General features: G+C 36.5%; 1 protein-coding gene across 1 annotated transcript in view; it reads right to left on the bottom strand.

The window, feature by feature from the left end:
- Window positions 1–22,102, bottom strand: part of CACNA2D3 (calcium voltage-gated channel auxiliary subunit alpha2delta 3) — a 395,617-nt gene that overhangs the window by 91,226 nt on the left and 282,289 nt on the right. Inside the window, exons 15-17 of the mRNA XM_071549734.1 lie at window positions 15,023–15,094; window positions 14,192–14,272; window positions 10,272–10,346 (exon numbers count right to left, since the gene is read on the bottom strand). Coding sequence (XP_071405835.1) covers window positions 10,272–10,346; window positions 14,192–14,272; window positions 15,023–15,094 — 228 coding nt within the window. The remainder of the gene's footprint in view (window positions 1–10,271; window positions 10,347–14,191; window positions 14,273–15,022; window positions 15,095–22,102) is intronic.

Below are 22,102 nucleotides of genomic sequence, written 5' to 3'. Positions count from 1 at the left end.
AATGTAATTAAATATCACAAGAATAACATATGAGAGGATAACATCCCATTCATTAGCAGGGCTTGATTTTTGTAGCTATATTTTGCAAGCCTTTCATTATGGGTGCAGCTATATCAATATTATCTTTAATCTTTACAATGAGTAACTGTGTCTACTCTCTGTGGCTGCACCAATTAACTAAACAAATCTTTGATCTGATTTAGCCATTCTAGTATAGAAATGGTTACAGTCAGGGTCTGAAATACTGAGAGCTGAACATTGTTACATGGAAGTTTGGGTAGAGCAAACAGCTCCTGTACTGGTTCCAAAGTTTAATTACATCCTCAATCACAGATGTTGAAGTGCTTCTGAGCTATACTGCATTCTCAAACACATGTGCAAATCCTTACTTAGGACAATAGTAGTTGATCTTGTGTGTCTGACAGCAGGAGTAGGCTCCAAAAATAAGGCAAACCATTTGTATCCTATTAATTATGGGGTCTGCATTTATTTCAATCATATAGATTCCACACTTTGCACTCAGAGAACAAAAAAAACAAGAGCAATTGAAGGAAGAGTAGGATAAAACATCCAAAGTTCTGCAGAAAAGCCAGAACTGAAAGCATTTGTGTCTTAAAAATTCAGATTAGAAGAAACAAAGCCAAAACCCCAGTGGTCAAGCAGGAGTTAGGCTCTATAAGCATTTGAAGGAACTGGAGGTGCAGTTCTTAAACACATTTAGGACAGGAACTAATAAAGTATTGAGAAATCTAATCCCTATTCAGCAACTACACTTTAGGAGCTGCTGTTTAGGGGTCTACACAGAAATTCAATAAGTGAAGAATAGGTTTATGTTATAGTCCAGGAAAGGACAGTAGAGGAAACAAAAAACAACTTCCAGGAAAGATGGGATACAACAACAAGGCAATTATTTGTGCATCTGGATAACTTTGCTTATAAATCTAATCTTCATGAAGATATCACCCTATTCCCAGCAGCAAATTTACATATCTTTATGCTCATGTAACCAGGGCATCAAATATAAATGCACTTAGATCAAACACAAAATACTTTATAACAGAACTGTTGAAATGGCCTTTCTTCTCCAGCTTTTTTTGAGTTTTATTGCTTAACTAATTTCTTAGTAAAATTTATTCATGGACACAGAAGCAATTCCCCAGCTTTTAAAAATGGCATTCACTTATGTCTTCTCTGGTAGCAAACCTAATCTAAGGTTTGTCTCTGAGGCTCCTGGGTGAAGTATAAAATAGTGATTGAAGGGTGAAGCCAAATCCATCTGCAAGATTACTACAAAGCATTGAAACAAATCGTTAAGGGACCCATTGGGAAAGATACAAACTAGGAATTCTACCAAATTACTCTGATTTAAGTGCATGAGAAACAGAGCTAGATTTAAAATGTGTGCTGTTAATCTGCTTTGGCTGCTATAAAATGTGTGATATTATATAGTAGTTAACCCCTGTGATGGGGGGGGGGAAGGATACTGAAAAATTTTAAATAGCTGGACTGCAACAGAATCTTTTAGTCTGCTCAAAACTATGTGATGGTTCCAGCTTACTGGTTTTTGTGACAAGAACACAGGATTTGATTTTGTAATCAGAATGAGCTTTATCTTACTCAATATCTTTTAATTGAGGCTGAGCCAAAGTCTTATAGCACTGGATGATTCAAACAGCATGTGACATGTCCTGCTTAAGGACTGAATCACATTTTTTCACCACCCCATATACAACCATTTACATGTGCCATTATTAAACGCTTTGCTTTGATTTTTTTTTTTTAACACAAGCAGTCCCAAACCATCTGCATTGAATATGACCAGCCACGTGTTTATAAAGTCAGAGTGGAGCAATCTGATCATGGAGAGAGCAAACTACATCTTAACAGCTGCAAGGCTTGGGTCTAAGGTGATTGGAATTTCTCAGACGTGCTCCGTATGCACAATGAAGAGGTAGGAGAGAGCTGCTGTGATGGCAGCCTTGGAAGCATCACTAGATTTTAGCAAACTTTCTTAGTCACATATGTGGAATTATCTGAGAGAAAATATAGTAAGAAAGTGTGTACTAAATACCAAACAAAACCTAGAGAGGTAAAATAATTTCCAATGATAGTTCTTGCTTGCCAAACTACTCATGTGCACAAAAGTAAGGAACAAGGTATTGAGAAAACTCCTCCAAATTTAAAACAGCCTCATTCAATGAAGATTCATATTTTTTAATTAGTACTTCAAAAATTGGTTGATGTATTCATCTCAAAAGGATTTGAGAATGACCCCTTTTTTGATGGTTTAGAGGAGACAGACAAACATGAGTATAGCTTGAATTCTACCTAAGAAAATACACACGTATAACTGTAATATGCATGTATAACTGTAACTTGCATTAAGCAATCTTGTAAAGGTATTCTTGCCTACAAAGTTTGATAGGAAAGCTTGAATGAACAAACACCAGAAGAAAAGCATAATTATCTAAAATGACACACATTTCCATATTGTTTTAAATAAACAGGCAGAGATTGAATACACTGACATTATGTTGTGCCTGAGGAAAAGATCACTTCAATAAACTGATTCACTCAAAAAAAAGCACAAAACAAAAGTCAATCCCCTAATAAAACCCCAAAAGCCAATAAACCAGCAGTGAAAAGTTCCCTGCACTGCTTCACCTGTTTATATGACATCACTCACAGTGCTGGAGCTTCATTCACCATGTGCTACAAAGCTCCAAAACATTCTGCCTGGGGATATATGTGAAGCAGCATCCTATCTCTAGAAGATATCAATCTAAATCATTGCTGCTTGGCTTTTAAGGTCTTTATTTCTTTTGGAATATTTTTTTCCTGCTCACATGACCCTGATTTGTCATTTGTGATACTTATATTTCATGGTTTCCATCCAGTTCATTACCTCAAATGATCTCACTGATCTGTATTTAACCTCTAAAGTGTAGAACACTTGTAGGTGTTCAGTGGAAAAACAAAGTAGTTTTCTATACAAACCTCCTTATTTTAATATTAAAAAAGGTGCCATCTTAGTTCTCCTACGAAAATAGGAAGAACAACTTTCCCTTTCAAAGTCATGTTTTCCTGACCAACCTAGAAGTTCCTAGGTTATAGTTGGTAGTAAAACCAAGTTATTTTGGACTGATTCTTCATGCCAGATGGAAGTGAAAAACTGCCACACTATAAAATTTGCAGAAATACTGCAGAGAAAAGCTGATCACAGGAGCCAGGGGAAAGAGAATAATGCAATTCTAGGTTTCCAGGCAGAGAAAAAGTAGGATCAATTAGACCTATGTACAGAGGAGAACCCTCTAGTGAAGCAATATTAGTTCTTATGCCACATGTATTTAAATTACTCTGTCTACTTACACTCATCACGAGTGTTTGCATTTCAAATAGTGCAGTAATGTTTAAAATGATAACACAATATGGAAATATACAGGATGAGGTAAAAGTCAATACAAGAAAACGCCTTCAAGTTTCACACCTTGAGAATGGCCAAAGATTACATTGGCCAGGATCACATTCTCAGGTGGATTCAGTTGATTAGAAATGCGACCTGCATGTGATTTACTCCACGGAAGAAAACAACCCCTCTATTTGGGATTTTATTTGCATTCTCAGGATTTGTCATTTGGGATTATGTAAAACTGGCAGCTGCTTATAATTATTTGGAGTTTGAGGAGAAATAATTAAAAACATCTGCCTTTATCTTAATACTACCAGACTTAAACCCATGAGCTCGGTTATACCTAACTTCAAAGCTGAAAGCAAAGAATAAAAGAAAGCTTCACATATTGCTAACAAATTTTCAGTGATTCATTTATATGTACAACCAGTTATTCAACAGCCTTCAAACCTTTAATTATCTTTTAAATATATGTAATTTTGCACTTCTAATTAGATAGCAATTTAATGCTCTCACAGGAATTCAGATGGGCTGTCTTTTTTGAAACGTAAACTCCAATAGGAATAATCATTGGCATTCAAGTGATTGAATTCTTCAGTTATTTAAATGAACGTGAGACATTTACACTGTTCAAATCATTTAAATATTCTGCTGTCAGCTCCAGCTGTAGAGTTTTATGGAGTCGCTGAATAAAGCAAGGGTAAGTGTAGGTTATCTTACGTTCCAGGCGGGACTCCCCAGAGAGAAATGAGATTTGCTGCTTATGAAAGGCTAACACTGCTTAAGTGGGGCATTAATGGTTCCCCTGAGACTTGGATTTCTCTGTTTTTCTATATTAGGAGAAACAAATTTTCCCGGAATTTACAACTACAAAGACTTAATACTGATCTAGTAATCTTCAAATACTCCAGGTCCTGCAGCTTAATACAATATGACAGTCCACATTCCAGGGTTAAAATGGCAACTTAGGCAGACAAACCACCAACATATTTTGATGGGGGCATTGCTACACATACATTGGCTTTGACTTCTATGAGTAACTTTCCCTACTAAGACTGATCAAATTAAAGATATGCATCCTTGTATAGAAAGCAATGTACCAATTGAATTCATTTGAAGTGATAAGCAGATTATTCACATATAGTCATTCATAAACCCCCATTACAAGTATTCCAGAGCTTATACTGAGAGTATAAGAGATAGATTTTGTTTTAAACTTAGAAATATTACAAAATCCTTAATAATCAAGACTATTATTAGATTAATTCATAAATCAGAAATCTTTAATCTTAAATTTATTTTAAAAAATAGAATCTGAATAGAAGATGCAATTTGATTCAAGAACATATACATTTGTCTTCAAATGTATACTTTCTTTAATTAGGGAACTCAAGCTCCTTGTTCAGGAACTCTGAGTATTCTACCCTAAATGAACCTGGTAATTACTGGGGGAAAAAAATCCAAAACCAAAGCAAACAAACAAACAAAACAAAACAAAACAACTCCCTCTTCCATTCTCTGAACAAAAATATAACTATGAATCAAAACAGCCACAGGCTTCATAAAATCTAGTAACAATCTTGCTTTTGTTCATTGAAAGCCATACAAATATTGAGACTGAGAGGCAACACTACAAACCCCTAACACAAGACAAGGTTCTCAGTGGTGGCAGCCTGTGACTGTGGCAGACACCGATCTTCCAGTGACATTCCTTAATTCCTCTGTAATCCCACTACAGTTCCCTAAGAAAGCCTTTTCCTCTGGCACCAGCCTTTACCAGGCTGCACAGTGACAGCTGCAGTAAGGAGCAATCAGCCACCATTAATGTGGTCCTTGTAAAAAGTAAATATCCCTTGTTTCTTACTCTTCCTTTACTTTCATTTTAAAATTTCATGGTGTAACACCTGGCACACTGCAAGTGTTAAGAGACTACTGAAAAGCAGACGATTAAATCTGCCATAATCGCTGCTGAGGAAAACCATCTCCTCATGTCTATGTTTCAACATGGGTAAGGAGCCTCGGAAACGAAGTTACTGCCTTGAAAATCTCAAAATTCATTTTTGAGCTCCCAAAAAGAATTTTTTTTTTAGCAGTAAACTCTGGGTTTCAACCAAATATAAAGTTCAAAATTACACTATGCAGCTGAAAATATGCTCTTGTGGAGAATAAAATACTACTCTGTAAAAGTACAGACTTTTTGTCAAATTCAACACATTGGAGCATTCTGATGCAGCAATACTAAAAAAAATATATGTTATTACCTTTGGCTATAGTTTCTGGAGACCCCACTAGGGGTACTTTTGCTGGGAATGGTGACTTAAAAAGCATATAATATATAAAAACGTGCAAAGCGTGCTCTTGTGCTATGTGGTTTAAAAAACAAAAAAAGAGAGAGAGAGAATAAAATCAAAACGGTTTTGAAATACTGCCGAGGGATGACCAAGGCAATCCCCGCCCTGTGCCAGCCGGGATGGGCTCCCGGGCAGTGGCCCCGCGGCTGGTCCCGCTCCCCTGGGCGGTGCTGGGGCGCCACCGCCTGGCGCGGCCCCGCAGTGCATGGCCCGGGACGGGAGCGCACAGGGACAAGCGACACAGGCGGGACGGAGCCAGAATCAGTTTCTGTGAGGTTTGACAGGCACTCGGGCACTCCATAGGAAATGCCCCTCAAGGCTACAAGAGGACTTTCCAGTGGATTCCTTATTCCCCGACTATGAGGAGTTATTAAGTTTTTTGACAAGACTCATTGCCCCAGTAAAGTCTTCTAGAGAAGATTAGAACCAAACGTTCTTTCTGATCCCTCTGTGGGACAGTGACTGGTGAAAGCTCCAGCTGGACTGGAGATCTGGGGGCTGCTGCAGCAACAGTCACAGCCCCTGGGAGTACCTGCCGAGGATTTAGGGAAAACCTTCCTCTCCTCCCTGCAATCCCTCCCACCAACTGCCCAGCTGCACCCAAGTGATCACCCTCACCAAAAGCTAAGCTTACTAAGAAGTCTGCAGAAAAACAGCAGACGAAACAAGAGAGGAAATCTCCAAGAAAAGGATTTTTAAATACACACCCAATAGGGTAATAAGCAGGATAATGGAGCCAGCTTGATGATTCCATGTACTGGGCAGTGTAAGATACAAATCTGGTGCCAGAAGAAGCACTCTTAGCTGTTTGCTATCCTGCCTCTCTGTAATGTTTTCCAGAAGACAGTTCCTTAAAAAAGTATATCAGCTTCAGAATGAACAGATATGGTTGCTGGGGTTAGAAGCTTGAGAGTCCAGCAACAATCTAGTTCTACATCACTGTTGGAAAATATAATAGCGGTATAAACTAGTGTGGATCAACTCAGTAATCAATGAAACCTGGGTATAAATCTAAGATACACAAATAATTGTAGATAATGTCTTTAGTGAACTATCTAATTCCAGACCTATATGTCTATTTTCACACACTTACTGTCACAAATTTCATGAAATGTTTAGTCATTAGTCACACTACTACTAGCATTTGGCCTGCAATATTAAACGAGGGTCCCAGGCCAGCAATCACTTCACTCTCAAAAACTCCACTGAAGTCAACAGAAGACTCTCATTACCCACCACTGACAGAATCCAGAGGTAAAAATGACTCTTCCAAAAACATGAGATGAACAGACCATGAATACATCACAGTGAGTTCCCGTTGCTGACAGCTTATGGGCTACTGCCCAACATTTTGATTTTAAAAAGTCTATTGTATAAGGTAATGAAATAAGTGCCTTCAAGATGTACACTGGCATGAGGGATAGTAAGAGCAAATTACCTGCTGCCTCATTAAAACATAACAGAAATAAGAGAGAGAGTAACACCCTCTGTCAGTCTAACTTTAAGCTATCCACTGCTCTTTAATTTCATTAAAATCTGGTTTTTAAAATATGTATTTGACAATGAATAAATACTAATAATTGTGAAAGAAGTAATTTTCCATAAGACAAAAGGGACAGTACAGCAAAAACATCTTATCAAGGTCCTGTGATGCAAACAGGGAACTTTCAAATATAAATTCCTATGGTTTGCAAACATCGGATATCAAATGTACCAGTGACACCTGAAATTTCAAAACCATATTTAGGAATCAAGACCAAGTAATGATTTTACTGTTATGAAAACTAGAGAATGCTATAAAAACCAATGCATATATATCCAATTTAGAACAGGATACTGAAAAAAACCCCCATGGATTTTAATACATGCAGAGATTAAAAAATATCCTGATGGTAGTGGTCAATCATGAACTAAAACCAAACCCATATCACATTTTTCATTGCAAAAGCTAAACCTTTTGAAGACAACAACTCCTCACACTGCTATTTCCCACACAGCAACAACAAACGAATTTAATGATGTAAGTTTACATTAAAGCACAACAATATTTATTTTCAGCATTTTAACTAATGAGGTGAATGAACATAACTAGTCTAATGTGTATTTTCAATTAGCAAAACGTGGGAAAACATACAGAATGTTTTGACAATCAAAATTTAAATCCAGTCAGTGTGCCTGTAACTTTGGTTTTTTAAGCAATTCTTAGTTTATGTCTATGGGGCAGCCAGATGTGAGATAAAATTACACAAACAGTCAGTTCACTTGGACAAACTAGCTTAGGAAACAAAGCAATGAAGACACAGCAGAAGAGACCTGAAGGTGCATTAAAAATATTTGCTTATGATCCAGGTGCTCTAGGGAGGTTTTGTACAGCCCCTATTGCTGCTCTTCTCTGCTATGGCTATAAAATAAAGCACAGCCAGCAATCTCAGTCAGAAAAGGAAAGAAGGTGGAGAAATGGATAAATAAGAAATCAGAAAAATACAAAAAAAAAAGACAAAAATATACTGCAATGCAGAAAAGTACAAGTAGAAAAACCTTTAGAAAAATCAAGACTGAAAATACTAGTCACTGTGATGAGAATATTCAATGTGATAACAATCAGAAATCATTACACAAAGAAAGAAATGGAAAAAATAGATCACGAGCTTCTGCTTTCTCTATTCATAAGAAATATTTCCAATGAAATTTAAATATCAAATTCTAAATAAAAACTGTGCACAGAATGGTTACAATATGAAAAATTGCCACTATGAGAAGACAAGGTGACTGACAAAAATGAGTATGTTGTGTGGGTAACAGAAGTATCCATGCCAATGAGTCTTGATGTTAAAATGACAGATTCAAAGGTTTATTAGGCAAAGCCTATCTGAAATCTTAAAAGTTACACTGACTGCTATGAGATTTTCCACATCCTCTCAGTTTCTGCATCTTCCCCAGGAACAATCATGGAAATGAGATTCTGGACTAGATGTGTCCAGTTATGCTGAATCAATCTCATAAATCCTCTACCTGCATACTCTCAATATGCAATATCTTGTAGAGACAAAACAGATTTTACTTAGGGGGGAAATGTTTAAGTACTGAGTTCTCTACCTTACTTATGGGTAAACTGCTTCTACAGAGGCTGGAAGTTTTTCACTCCCTGATATTTATATATTTGGGAAGCAGATGTACTAATTTCCATAAAACAAGAAGATGCAAATTCATCATTATGATAAATCATCTATGGGGAGCGTAGAGGTGAACTGGAGCATGTTAATTGGACTGGGGTCTGAACTTTCTATACCTGGATATGTAGCTTTAGTGACTCACCACTGGAATGGTGAAAAAGCCAATGGGATAATTTACAAGAGCCATTTCTGAGATTTGTATTGCTTATAGGTCAGGAATTTTCCAAATTCTGTACAGGTATTATCCTCCTTTCCACAGCTGTGAAAAATCTACCAACCAGAATAAAGGGGGATAGAATAAAAAGGACAATTAAACAATTTATTTTAAGAATACTACAATGTCTGCTTTGCCATTAGATTGTTCTGTCCATTTTACTGTTAAGTTACTTAGTAAATACTTTTCCATTCACCTCCTCAATTTTTGCTGTTGCACTTTTCATAGGCTCTACTCCAGTTAAAAAATAAACAGAGAAACAGTAAGTGCAAATACAAATGTTAATTATAGAAAGACATTCTTTTGCTGGACAAAATATCAGATGTGCTAATGACTTAATAAATCATGCTTTTTAATAATTTTATTTCCATAGTACGTTATCCACCCAGTTAATATTTCTGTTTTCTCCTAAAATAGTGTTGCAATCAGACATTACTGCAAGAGAAATACACATGGCAGCCATGTGGATACAGCAGTGGAACTGCTAATACAAAGGCTTTGCTGGGAGTCCGTAGTGGTGGAACTCTTGTAAGTGCTGTTCCTAAACAATGATGCAATCAGGAATATACCAGTTCTCTGGGGCATTAAATTGATAAACATTTGCCTAACAGTCACTTTATTTTTCTTGCTGTGATTAATGCAAACAAGATGATAAGGGAAACTAAAGGTAAAATTTGCTGCTATTTCTCTTTTGGTACAAAAATCCCTAGTGTTTCTATTTTGCTTAAAAATATGCTTTAGTGAAATTTCTTCACATATATTAAATTGACTTTAACACTTCAACATGACAAATAGGGGTTATTACATAGTGCTAGAGCATTCCGACATCCCATTTCACTGTAAAATGAACATAATTACAGCAATTTTTGCCTTTGTTATTTTGCAGTAATGGAGGTCTGCATCTTCCTCAGAAGCAACTTGTATATTTATTTTTCTTGGATTTTTTCATGCTAACCTCGGTTTGCAGAGGTAAATTTACCAAGAATTATAATGTGTTATAAAGCCATATAGTATAACTGGTCTATTGTATTTAATGTTTTCATGTATTTTGCATTATTCACACTAAGAAAAAAATAAATGCAACATATAGCTAAATAAAATAGATCAATAAATAATATTCTTACCAAAGGCCTAAGTTCTGGATGAGTCAAAATATATCCATTGTTTGTAATTGCAAAAGCATATCCATGAATACCTAACTGTAAAAGTAATTGAGAAAGAAATACTAATTAGCAATTCATAACTCTTATCCACAGAGTATTTTGTTATGACATGGGCAAAGCTCCTTGACATTTTGTGAAAAAGAAAACCTGACATTGTCAAGAATTCAGCACACAGCACAATTCTGAAATGTCACAGACACTCTGTAGGGCACTTGCTTGCGTGTGTGTTACAGTGAATTACACGCACATATCTACGAGATGCCACAGGCTGTGGCATACACCATAGCACATGCCAGAGCAAATTGATCCTGAAATTCAGTAAATTCACCTATTCCCAGAAGTGGCAAAGAAACTTCTTCAAGAGTTGCTGCTAAAGAACCATTTAAATCAAAGATAATGAATGTAGAGTTATAATGAGCAAGTAGTGACCTGTCATATTGTGACATTTACATCTTCCCACCTTATAGGCTGTTAATTCCAGTTCATCTGGAGCCACAGAAGGGGTATTTCTACTAAAGAAACTCCTCCAACCTTACGTATTTTTACCAAATGGAACTGTGGGAGATTACTGGAGGGCAGTGAAACATTTTATGAGGTCTAGCAGTACAGGTAATCAAATTGTACTACTTAACCAACAATAACAGGTTTTTTTAACAATATGCCTATTACACAGTTGATTGCATCCACTGAATGCAATAAATGTACCTTCAAATCATTCATTTGGTCATTCAAATATCCCTTCTTAGCATAAACTTGCTGCTAATGTAGAATCTTTTTACAGGTTCACTGTGTAACTTCTGTCATGCAGAGCACATCTCACTGTCCTTTCTCACCTTTTTTTTTCAATTCTGAAGTAACAGAACATCCCATATATTTTTATTCGAGCAACTTAATGCACCAAGCTATTAAGAACAACAAAATAAAAATTAAACTCAAAACTCCAGAACTATCTTATTTTTATATTTACTTTACAATTCTAAGTACTAAAAACCTTTTTGTTTTATTGAGTGCATTCTTAAATGCTTTGCTGAAGTGGGTGCTTAGGAATTTATCTAACATGAAGCAATGTGAGCAAGGCTGGCAAATCAGAATCATTTCTAAGAGGCCAAAAGGAGAGCCTTATTGGCTTCTGTAATTCTCGGGAAGTATAAACCAGAGAATGATATTATGGCGAGGTCACAGGGAAAACATACCAGTTGATTTATAGTGTCTCTGTGTGAATGATTGTATATGGTCAACTGTATCTACCATAGAGAAGATTGTTTCATAAATTAGCGGTTTTCCTAAAGCAATAAACTTCAGTGAAAGTAATAGAAGGTGATATGTTCTTGGCATCTCTTCATAAAGGGGGGATAACCAAAATAATAACAGTGGACATATTTTACCTATTATAGTGTGACAAGGGAATAGGCTGTTGGCTAAATATCAGATCTCAAGTATAATTGTCTGTGTTCATGACTGCAGAATGACATCCAAGCAATGGAAGTCAGGTAAGGAAACAAATGTGGGTGGTATAATTCAAAGGAAAAAATATTTGCTTATTTGAAGCATACCCAGACTCCAAGGGTAGTATTTTATTGTGTTCTGTGCAATATGTGAAATTGCACAGTCTCTGCGCTTAAAATGCTTTGATTTGAGAGATACTACCACTAACAGCAGCATTGCCATTTTAAACCTTGAACTCTGTTTCTAAAGGACAGATTCAGAAACAAAAAAATCTTTTTCTAACTGCTGTAAAATGCCACATGAACATCATGTAATACTAAATCCAGCTCCAGCTTATTCAAGGGAAACTGCCCCTCACATCTGGGGAAGTTTAGTCTAGATAATGACAGCTGAAAATAGCTTGTTGCTGTTATCCATCTTCCCTGGCATAAAATCCACCTCATCCAAGCTTGGATGATTTCAGGTCAAAAGAATTCTATTCCTAACCAATCATTTTATATCCTTGTGTGAATTTTATTTTATGTGTTGCCTCCACAGGAATGGGTCCCAGGGTGATTATGCTCTTGCAATCGCAGTCTTTGTTTATGGTATGTGAGACTGGCAGTTCATTCAAATGATTTCACTAACCTAACTGTATTGCATGATATTGGTGCCTCCTGTAATAATCCTCACTAGTAGTACCTTCTGCAATATAGAAAATAAAATAAATAAAAAGCCTAATATTCAGCAAGAGGATGCTATATTACTTCCACAGAAAACTAATTCTTTAAAAATTTCTCCTTTTCTGAATCACATACTCTGTTGCAATACCTGTTATTCAGGCTCCCTCTCTCTCTAGTTCTTGTATTGAGTCTCAGTCCAAATCCCACAGATCAGTTTTGAGTAACGTCAATGTGATATGGCTTTTTCTATCCAGCCGTGCACAGCCAAGTTTGTATTTCTGCACATACCACAACACTGTTCTTCCCTTTCCTTAAAAAGGAAACTTGCTCTTCCTATAGCTCCTTAGAGGGCTGCTCCAAAGACCGTTACCATTGCTCCAAATTTTGCAAAGGAGAATATTTTACTCCTTTCTCTTCTACCTTCTACTGATGCAGTATTGCTGCATACACAAAAGTATAATGTAAGTTGCTGTTAACAGACTTTGTTGGTCAGTGCATTCAGAGTGTTCCCTGTTTTTCATCCTGACCAGCAATGTCTCTGTCACTGTGCTCTGATATTGGTGTGCACTCATCTGCTGCCTCTTCCCATTGGCTGCAACTCTTCCAGCTAGAACAGCCTTTCTGATTTGTGTTTGCATAGCACCTGGCCTCTCTGGATCCAGGTCACAGGAAATTACTCCAGTACACCATATCAACATTATTGCTACTACTTTATGCATTATTTTAATCAAATTCTCATTTAATTTAAATTTTCCAGTTACTGCATATCAATCTAGAAAGTTATTTGGTATTTTCTAATATAGTCAAATTAGAATTAAAATTGATAGGAGGTTTTCCCCTCCTAACTAGAATTATCTACAAACACAAGTGAGAATAATCAAAGGCACTCAGAAGTCAGCTTTCTCCTCCACCCTCTTAGGAGGAAAGTATGATACAGAAATTTATGTTCAGCATGTCAAAAAGTAGTTATTCCAATATCTGGACTCCAGAAAAGACTGTCTACAGTACTATGTCACATCCTTGTTTGTCATGCAAAAAAAAAATCCACTAGGAATTAACTGGAAAACATTAATTTAATGTTTATTGGTGAATAAAAGAGCACTACAGTAAAACATTTCAGGCAGAGAAATAGTGAAATACTACTGTATTGCATCAAATTTAAATAAAAAGTAATTATCTTTTTGCATTTGCCTGAAGCTTATTTTGACTGAGTTAAACACATTTCAAGAGAGATAGAGTGTAGCAAATTTTTAAAACTTTTATGATAATTAATTCTTAAGAATTTTATAGTAGAGTTGTCTCTGACTTTGGAAAACTAAGTAGAGGGAAATATCTAGCAAATACTGGGGAGAAGAGAAGGAACCACGAGTCTGGTAAGACAGGAACTTGTTTGAGTTCCTGCAATGTGCCACTTGCTCTAATTGCAGAAGACACAATTGGGTCAAGAAGCACACACAGACAGGAAGCCTAAAGCCAGGTTAAGGATAGATGTTCACAGAAAGTTATGGAAATTTTCAGCCTGAATTTCTCCATTATTTTGCATGGTATTCTGGCATTATTGTGTGACTGATCCACAAAAATGTGAAGATGAAGACACAATAATTTTGTTACTAAAAACTGCACTTGATTTCGGACTTTACAGAGCAAAAATTCCTGAGAAAAATGAGTGAAATAATGGAGTTACATCACTATAAACAATCAATATATTAAATAAATTGTTATATTCTTGGTATTATACTGAGTGTAAATAATATATCATCATTTGTGTATTACCTTGTATTTTGGAATAGTTTTTAAAAGCTCTTTAACTGGAACGTCTGTGCCAACTACTCCCAGAAGAATCCCTTTAGACCTCTGAAAAGAACAATAAAACATGAACTCAGAACCACAGGAACAATAAGCATTCTCACTACTTATTTCACCTCACAGCTATACTAGAAGTGAATAGATTAGAGGCAAGGTTTTCAAAGGTGGGGAAAGCAGATGCTGGTGCAACTCAGCTGATGGAGCAGTAATTTAATCAATAATATTGTTCCTTTCTGCTTTATCTGCAATAACATGGAGAAGGCACGTAAGATTTTGACAGAGTCCTTCAACAGAAAATTGTCACATGCAAAATAGGTTTTCAATTAAAAACTATTGTTAAAAATGTTACTCCCTTCTTTCCCAATTTCTCTTGCTATTTCACAAACAAAAGAGAAAGATGAAGCATTACAGGGAGAGTAGATTACACTTTCTTTAATAACATGCTAAATTATTAAAAATAAAGATACATATATAATATACACAAGATTTACTCAGTTCTGGGTTATATCAGTGCAAAGAGAAAAATTATATTGATTATTTGCTATAGAAAAGTAATACAGAAGTAAGAAATTCTATGGCATAGTGTTAGCTGAGATTTTCTCACAGACACAGAGTTTCATAATTTCATTATGGTTTCTAGAACATAGTTATTTGGGATTATTTGTCCACATTTTTATGCTAATAAAGGTATATTAACTGCAGACAAAATAAGAAGTGAAGAAAAAATCTTAAGTCCCTGAAAGCAACTTCACTGCAGTCATACCATTATCATATGATAGAAATAGGCTGAATACTTACAGTCTCATTTTGCTTACTAAACACTGGCATGGCAACAGTTGTCATCAACACCAATCCCTGATCATCAGCAAGCTATATTTGAAAAAGAAATACTATCTCTAAGAACAAACAGTTACAGACATATGAATGTATTTTTCAATTACACTATTTTCATTTTAAATGAGATAAAGCAATTTATCTAAATGACACTTATGTAGTTAGACTTGCAGTCAGTGCAACCCAGCCCAGCCCAGCCTCAGCTGCATCCGAGCTGTACCAGCTCTGCCCATCCCACCACCTCCACTGACAGGAAAGAAGCCACAGCTTCATATTCCTACTGCAGTCTCCCATGAGAAAGAAGGGGCTGAAATGTGGATTGAGGAAGCAGTATGTGTGGTAGCAAAGCAGCTGGAGCTCTGTTTTACATCTTTCCCAGTGTCAGCTCTGCCAAAATTGCCCTGGGCTGTTTTCTCACAACAAGCAAGAGGTCATGAGTTGCATGCACTTTGTTCTGGTCCAGACTGAGCGGCAGAAAGGATGACAGCCAGTAAGGATCCCAGGAGCATCTTTGCTCCATCCGGTTTCAGTTTGCTGGACAAAGAGGTAGCATGAAGCATTAGCTGATTGTGCAGATTAGGTTTCAACATATTTCTTCAATTTAGGAAGAAAACAGATCTTCTGACCTTGGTTCCATTCAGGAGAGATGTGTAGAATGCTTATCAATGCCCACAGGAGTGACAGTGCTCAGACCTATCTCTGTTCCTCTTCATACCCTCTGGCCAGACTGCACCTCTGCCCAAAGGCAGAGACTGAGCCAATGCCCAAGACAAGCAGGACTCTGTGTGCCTGCACATCTTCACCATCTACATATAATAGACAACTCAAGCAGGAGACTGAATAACTGTTAAACTCTTGCTGTTCCTTGGGACAGAGGTTTAAAGTTGAAGAAGCTTATCCAATATTTAAAAATATGACACAGAGTTATAATCTCAGGCAGAGGTTTTGTAGAACACAAAGTCTGCTTTGCTGTATCTGTGTTCAGTCAAATGGACACGGCAAGAGAGACAGTTTGCCTGAGAAGTACTGTAGGTAACAGCCATGCCCAACTGCATCTGTGATATTCTCCTACAACTCCCACATCAGTATTACACTTTCTGTACTCAGGTAGAAATTCTAATACTTTTTCCTTTTTTTTTTTTTTGTTACAATTTTTGCCACTTTTAGTTGTTGTTTACAAGATTTTGCTTGTAATGAAGCAACAGCTATCAGCTCCCCACATTTTCAGAAAACAAGTCATATGTTACAATAAAGACAATTTATGAAGCATGTTTCACAATAACAAATCACAAATCAGACAAAAACTAAATAATTTCTTGACTTGCAGCTCCAAATCTACTTTGGGAGGATTTCAGTTATCCAAACAAATATATTTTTTAAAGCAGGGCACTATCTTATGGTGAGCAGGAATGTTTGCAGCCATCAGACAGAAACACAAACACGGTGTAGAGTCAAGAAGGTTTACATCTGATAAGGGATCACTAGGGATATGAGGTGGAACCAACCTATGATCACATTTCCATTTTTATGCTTGCTTTCCTTGTTAATAACAACAGACATTTCCAGCCCTAATATAATCCATGATCTATTAAGGAATAGTAAGATATTAAGCAAACAAACAAACAAACAAAAAAACAAACTAAAAACTTGGCAAAACACTGGGGGAGTTCAAAGGTTGTACTTGAAACTCAAATGTGGCCGAACCAGTGTAAGAATTGACTCTCCTTGGCCAGAGGAGTACAGTCAAGTACGCTGACATGATTACTATGGAGAGGATCTTCTGAGGTACTGCAGTCCATACTCCCAAACTCACACACCCAGAAGTGAAAAAACGTTCTGTTGATTATATGGTGTCATTTTGGAGTGCTTAGAGATTTTATATGATTGCCCAGGGTTTTTCTTCTCTCACATCATGTATTTGTCAAGTACCAGGACAGTATTATTTTATGAGTCCACTCACTCTCGGGAGTTTACTAGAAATAATTTAATGGATAGGATGCAGCCAAAGGACTGTCAGTGGAGTTCTAGGGTGTTTGAAATTCTTTAAAGCAAATAAAAACCTTACAGTCTGGAGTTCCTTGAAAATTCTAAGAGAACAGCTCATTGACTCTCAAAACTAACTGTGAGAGCATGCAAGAGTGATTGCCCTGTAATTATGAGATATCTACAAGTATCAACTAGAGCTGGCTGCTGCAATCATTTCTATAGAATTGCAATTGTATGATCCAGCCTGTTTGATTTGTTGCTTGTTTGGCAGATGACCAGATTGTTGGCCCCTTCCCTAAGTGGAGTCAGCAAATAACTGGCTGAGTGATGACTCATATTTGCAGTATTTTACTGAGTCACCAACTCGAGCTGCAGCTTTTGCTTCCCAAATATTGCTAGAGAGGGAAGAATTATCTGCTGGGGAGGAGTGCAGCTTTATTCCCTGGGCAACGACATTTTCGTAGAAATACTTTGAAATGGTAGAATACCAATGAGTATTTCTGCTAAGACAATAATTGCTAGAGTCCATTCAAAAATTCCAAAGGAAGCCATGGTCTAGGTATTTGGCATTGTTGCTTTGCAAGTCTGACAGTTTCTTAGATGTAGCAAAGTTCTAACAGTATATGGAAGTGTTTGAAAAATTTAGTGATTCTGAGGAAAAAACCTCAAACCAGTAACATGTGCTCTAATTACTGATAAACTTCAGCTTGTATTAGTTATATTCAGAGCAAACACATATCACTGATATCCTCAGGACTGGCTAGGGTTTTTCTTTTAATCATTACCAAATACTTAATTAGAAATTAACACAATGAAAAATATTAAATATTACAAACAGTATATAAGGAGAAAGCCTCTGAATGACTGTATGATTGTATTAAATCTAAGAGTTCAGGTTATTGTGTAATTAGTAAGAAACTCTTTGATTACTCAATTTTTGTACCTTTTTTTTTCCAAAAAGAAAATATAAACAATCATTATGATTCCCAAAGTCATCAGCTGGAAACCACAAAGTCATAGTCATAGAAAAGAATTACATAAGCTTGTAAAAGAGAAAATACTGTATTCAAACACTTCTTAAAGGAAACATTCTTAAAGTTTGTTTTTGTTTTTTTTTACTACCTCACTAGTCTTCACTATCCTACCAGTCAGACCACATGTAAATTCAGATTAATCTCCCACTAATCCTCATTTATGGAAACTATCAAATAACAACAGCTATGTCCAAATTGGTTCATAGAATAATCTCCAGACCCATAATATTCCTTTGAATTCTAATCTCTCTGGATCTACAGTGTTCCTAGTTGATTTTTCACTATCCCACAACAGGAGCTTTGTTTTCCATAACATTTAATCAAATTACCAACAGGCTGAAATGCAGAAAACGCCCACAGGCCATTATACCTGGAGGTCAGAGCTTAAAATTGGAGCTAATATTCTACATCAAAAATTTAAACAAGGTTAGGAGCTATGATGAGGCACTTGGGCAACGTTTTAGGGAGGCCTGTGCAGCTATAATGACATAGGAACTCTTGGTCTGTGGACTGGAAAGATAGCAGGATTTAAGAGACTTCACTAAGGAAAGAGGACAAAGTGAAGGTCTGCTGGCAGAGCCACTACAACCTCTACAACCTGTGCAAGGAAAGCAGCTAAACAGTGGAGGGGAAACATTGCTCTGTCCAGAGGGGCTGACAGTGGGTGAAGCTGTGGGGACACTGCAAATGCTCTGGCTCGGCCCCAGCGCTGCCTGTGGCTGCCACAGCTCTGCAGCTGCACCTGCACCCAGCGCAGTTCTTTAGGGATGTATGTGAATTAGGGGCTTCATGCCAAAGCTTTTGTTTTTTTCTTCACTACCTTGTTATAACTCTGCCACCTTCCCAACCGACCCACCTTTTTCCTTTCCCCACCCTGCATAGACTTGCTCCCTGAGGTGATGTTTTATTTGTGACTGCTTTACCTTTCTGTGCTCATTAGACTCCTGGGGCAGACTGGGAACATCAGAGAGGTGCAATTTGCCTCTCATTAATTTATGTTTTATATAGACTAAAGGAATAAGGAATAACTATTATTTTGGCATAGATTCAAATTATGGCCCGGGAAAATATAGGAACCTGTGTGTATTAAGTTAAAAAGACATTTCCATGTTTAGTACACAAAAATGAAACACCAAGAAAAACTCTCAAATTGCAAAATAGTTACTTAGAGTTTATAAACTGCTGACTTAGAAATGTTATTAAAAGTCACCTTGTTGTTGAGGAATGTGAGAGAGAAGTTTGGAAATGAAATTTTAGATTGCAATTAACAAGTAAGTGAAAATTTTAACATGGTTTTCTGAATGATCACTGTGTACAGTATGAAACTCAGAGAAAATAGCACCTCATCAGCAGGAAACAGATCCAAAGGAATGCTAAATCAAACTGGGCTGGTTATGCTTGTTTTGTACTTCATTAGATTCAACTTAAGTGCTATAATTTTATAAAAATGCTAAAATCACTAGTCATGCACTTCAATGAAATAGTAGCTTTGCAAATTTTCTATTTTCTATTACCAGTGACAGTTAATTTAGCTGTTCAAAGGATAAGGTAAATGATGCAGGGAACAATAAATGATACTCGCAACTGGCTGAAAGATGATAACATCAAGATATAAGGAGGGCACAGCACTACTCACTCAAGTTAAGGGATAACACAGAAAGAGAGAAGAAGAAAGCTGTCAGGAACTTTTTGGTGACAAATATCATTAAAACATTTATATATGGAGGAAATATGATTCCATTCATGAGAGAATAATTTTTTTAAAAAATCCTAAATGTTCCTAATCACAACGACTTGCTTCTCATTTGTGTGCCTAATTTATTCACTTCTACCTCTTCACAAATGCTAAGTAGAACAAAACATCACAGCAGGGGTAAAGCAAGAGCTTTTGACTCCTGCTGTGTTTGCTCAAGAAAGCAGGTAAAACTTTCCTCCTAGGAAACAAAACACCTTTTTTAACTATTAAGGAAGAACAAAAGGAGCTGTTTTTCTTAAGTGTTTTAAAGAGAAAGGTCATTTTGGAAACCAAATCTCAAAAATTGATACATTTGAGTAATTCGTTTATTTTACTGGTGTTTTCCCAGCCCTGTGGGATGGCTTCCTAAAAACATGCAGGAAAACAACAGAGAGGACAAGCAAAAGTTGTATGACTTTGTTTCGTTTGTCTGGTAGTGGTTCCTTCTTTCAGATACATTAGTTCTTCCTACATATATTTTGTTCTGAAAGCTACATAAACTTATTAAATCAGTGTATCTATCATCTGAAATTATAGTGAGGGGTTTTTTTTGTTGTTTCTTCTTTTGGTTTTATGTTATTTTCTATTTTAAGTACTGGGTATATCACAAAGATCTTTACAGACATGGTGCAACAGACACATCCACCTTAAACTCCTCATACTTCATTTCACCTGTTCTCCAATTCTGAATTTGCAATAGTTTGACTTAGAGCAGAGAGCACAGCAGTAACAGATTTAATTGTTATTTAATTGCTGTAGACAGTTGAGAACCTACAGACCTTCAAAATCAATAGCTAATCACCATAGAACATTGACTAAACACTGAAAAGACTGTAAGCCAAAGTGTTTCACATATGACATAACACATTTCATCAAGATGATGAACTATTCATAACGGATATAAAATAGTAAAGGTAAATTTGAAATGCCACATTTTTCTTTCAGATCACTCAAAGATTAAAGTGAACATGTTTAGAGAGACATGACTGTTTGAAATGTTTATAGAGAAAACATTTGCAAGATGATACATAGATTCCAACAAAAATACAGTACAAGTTCAGACACCATATGGCAAAACACGTCCACCAGTGACTAAGCCATTCATAAAGGCATGCATCAGCTGTGCTGCTTCCCTTCACCTTGCAGAGAGCAAGAGAGGGTCTCTTGTTTTGTTCATAAGCTCTCAGGCCATGCTTATAAAAAGGCATATTTCTTGCTCAAAGTTATCAAAAGCCCTTGGGGGTTACTGGTGTCTGTCCTCCCTTCCCATCCCGTTCCTTCCTTCCCACCCCTCTCCCCTTCCTCTGCACAAAAGGAGTACACAGGCAATTAGACTGTAGTCAGTTCTGAACACATACAAATATGTGGCTTTAGCTCTGCATTAGTTGACTCAAGGGGTAAACACTCCAAAAAACGGCATTTTTTACCTTCCATGAAAACTGTGCTTTTTCACTAACCTAGACCTTGAGTAATTTGTACCAGAATATTATTTAATAGCTCAGAATTGTGGGCATCAGAACAGGTAATACAGTACTACGTGACACCATGTCATAAACAGCCTGACTGGTTTTATCATTCTGCACCAGCACATCGTAGCCTCACCCTCTCTTCCTTCTGCAAGCTAAGAGAAGCATTTGGCACAAACATTTAGACAAGCAGGTGAACATGAAAAAGCCAAAGCTAGCCAGTCTAGCAACTCTTTTAGTCCTTCTACTTTTCCTGGAAGCAGTAGGCAAAATATTTTTAAACCATCGATTTCCAGAAGGAAAAAAAATAAAAAGAAAAAAGTTAACATTTTTTGGTACCATGTTCTGCAACTATCAAAACAAGAACAAAATACAGACACAGCACAGTGTCACAAAACAGCATATTACCTACAGATCTGAAATACAATTTTCCAAGCTCCACAAACAAGAAAATTTCAAATATACATAGCCTCATTTAAATAAAAACTCCCATGTCATATTTCTTGTTTTTTAAACTATAAAGTTAGTTAGTTAACCATGAGTTTAAGTTCTGAGTTCCATGGAGGCCCTCACCATTCTTCAAAAGCTGTTCATTGAAGATCACTTCACCCACAGCTTTCATTAAAAACTGAATTTTTATCACACTCTATCAACGTTAATAACAGGGAAGTTAAACTGATTAATTGCTGTGACTCTTCTTATTAAAGGTACTTTATCAAGAACAGTAAGAATTACTTGGACAAGTAAGAATTGCAATTTCCCAGCATATTCCATTCCTTTTTTCACTTTAATATGTTTTACCAAAACCACAAAACATCACCTA

This window comes from Pithys albifrons, chromosome 3 (assembly GCF_047495875.1).
Source record: "Pithys albifrons albifrons isolate INPA30051 chromosome 3, PitAlb_v1, whole genome shotgun sequence".
Classification (NCBI taxonomy): Eukaryota; Metazoa; Chordata; class Aves; order Passeriformes; family Thamnophilidae; genus Pithys; species Pithys albifrons.
Note: the sequence above shows the minus strand (reverse complement) of the source record. Positions and strands in the feature narration are given on the sequence as shown.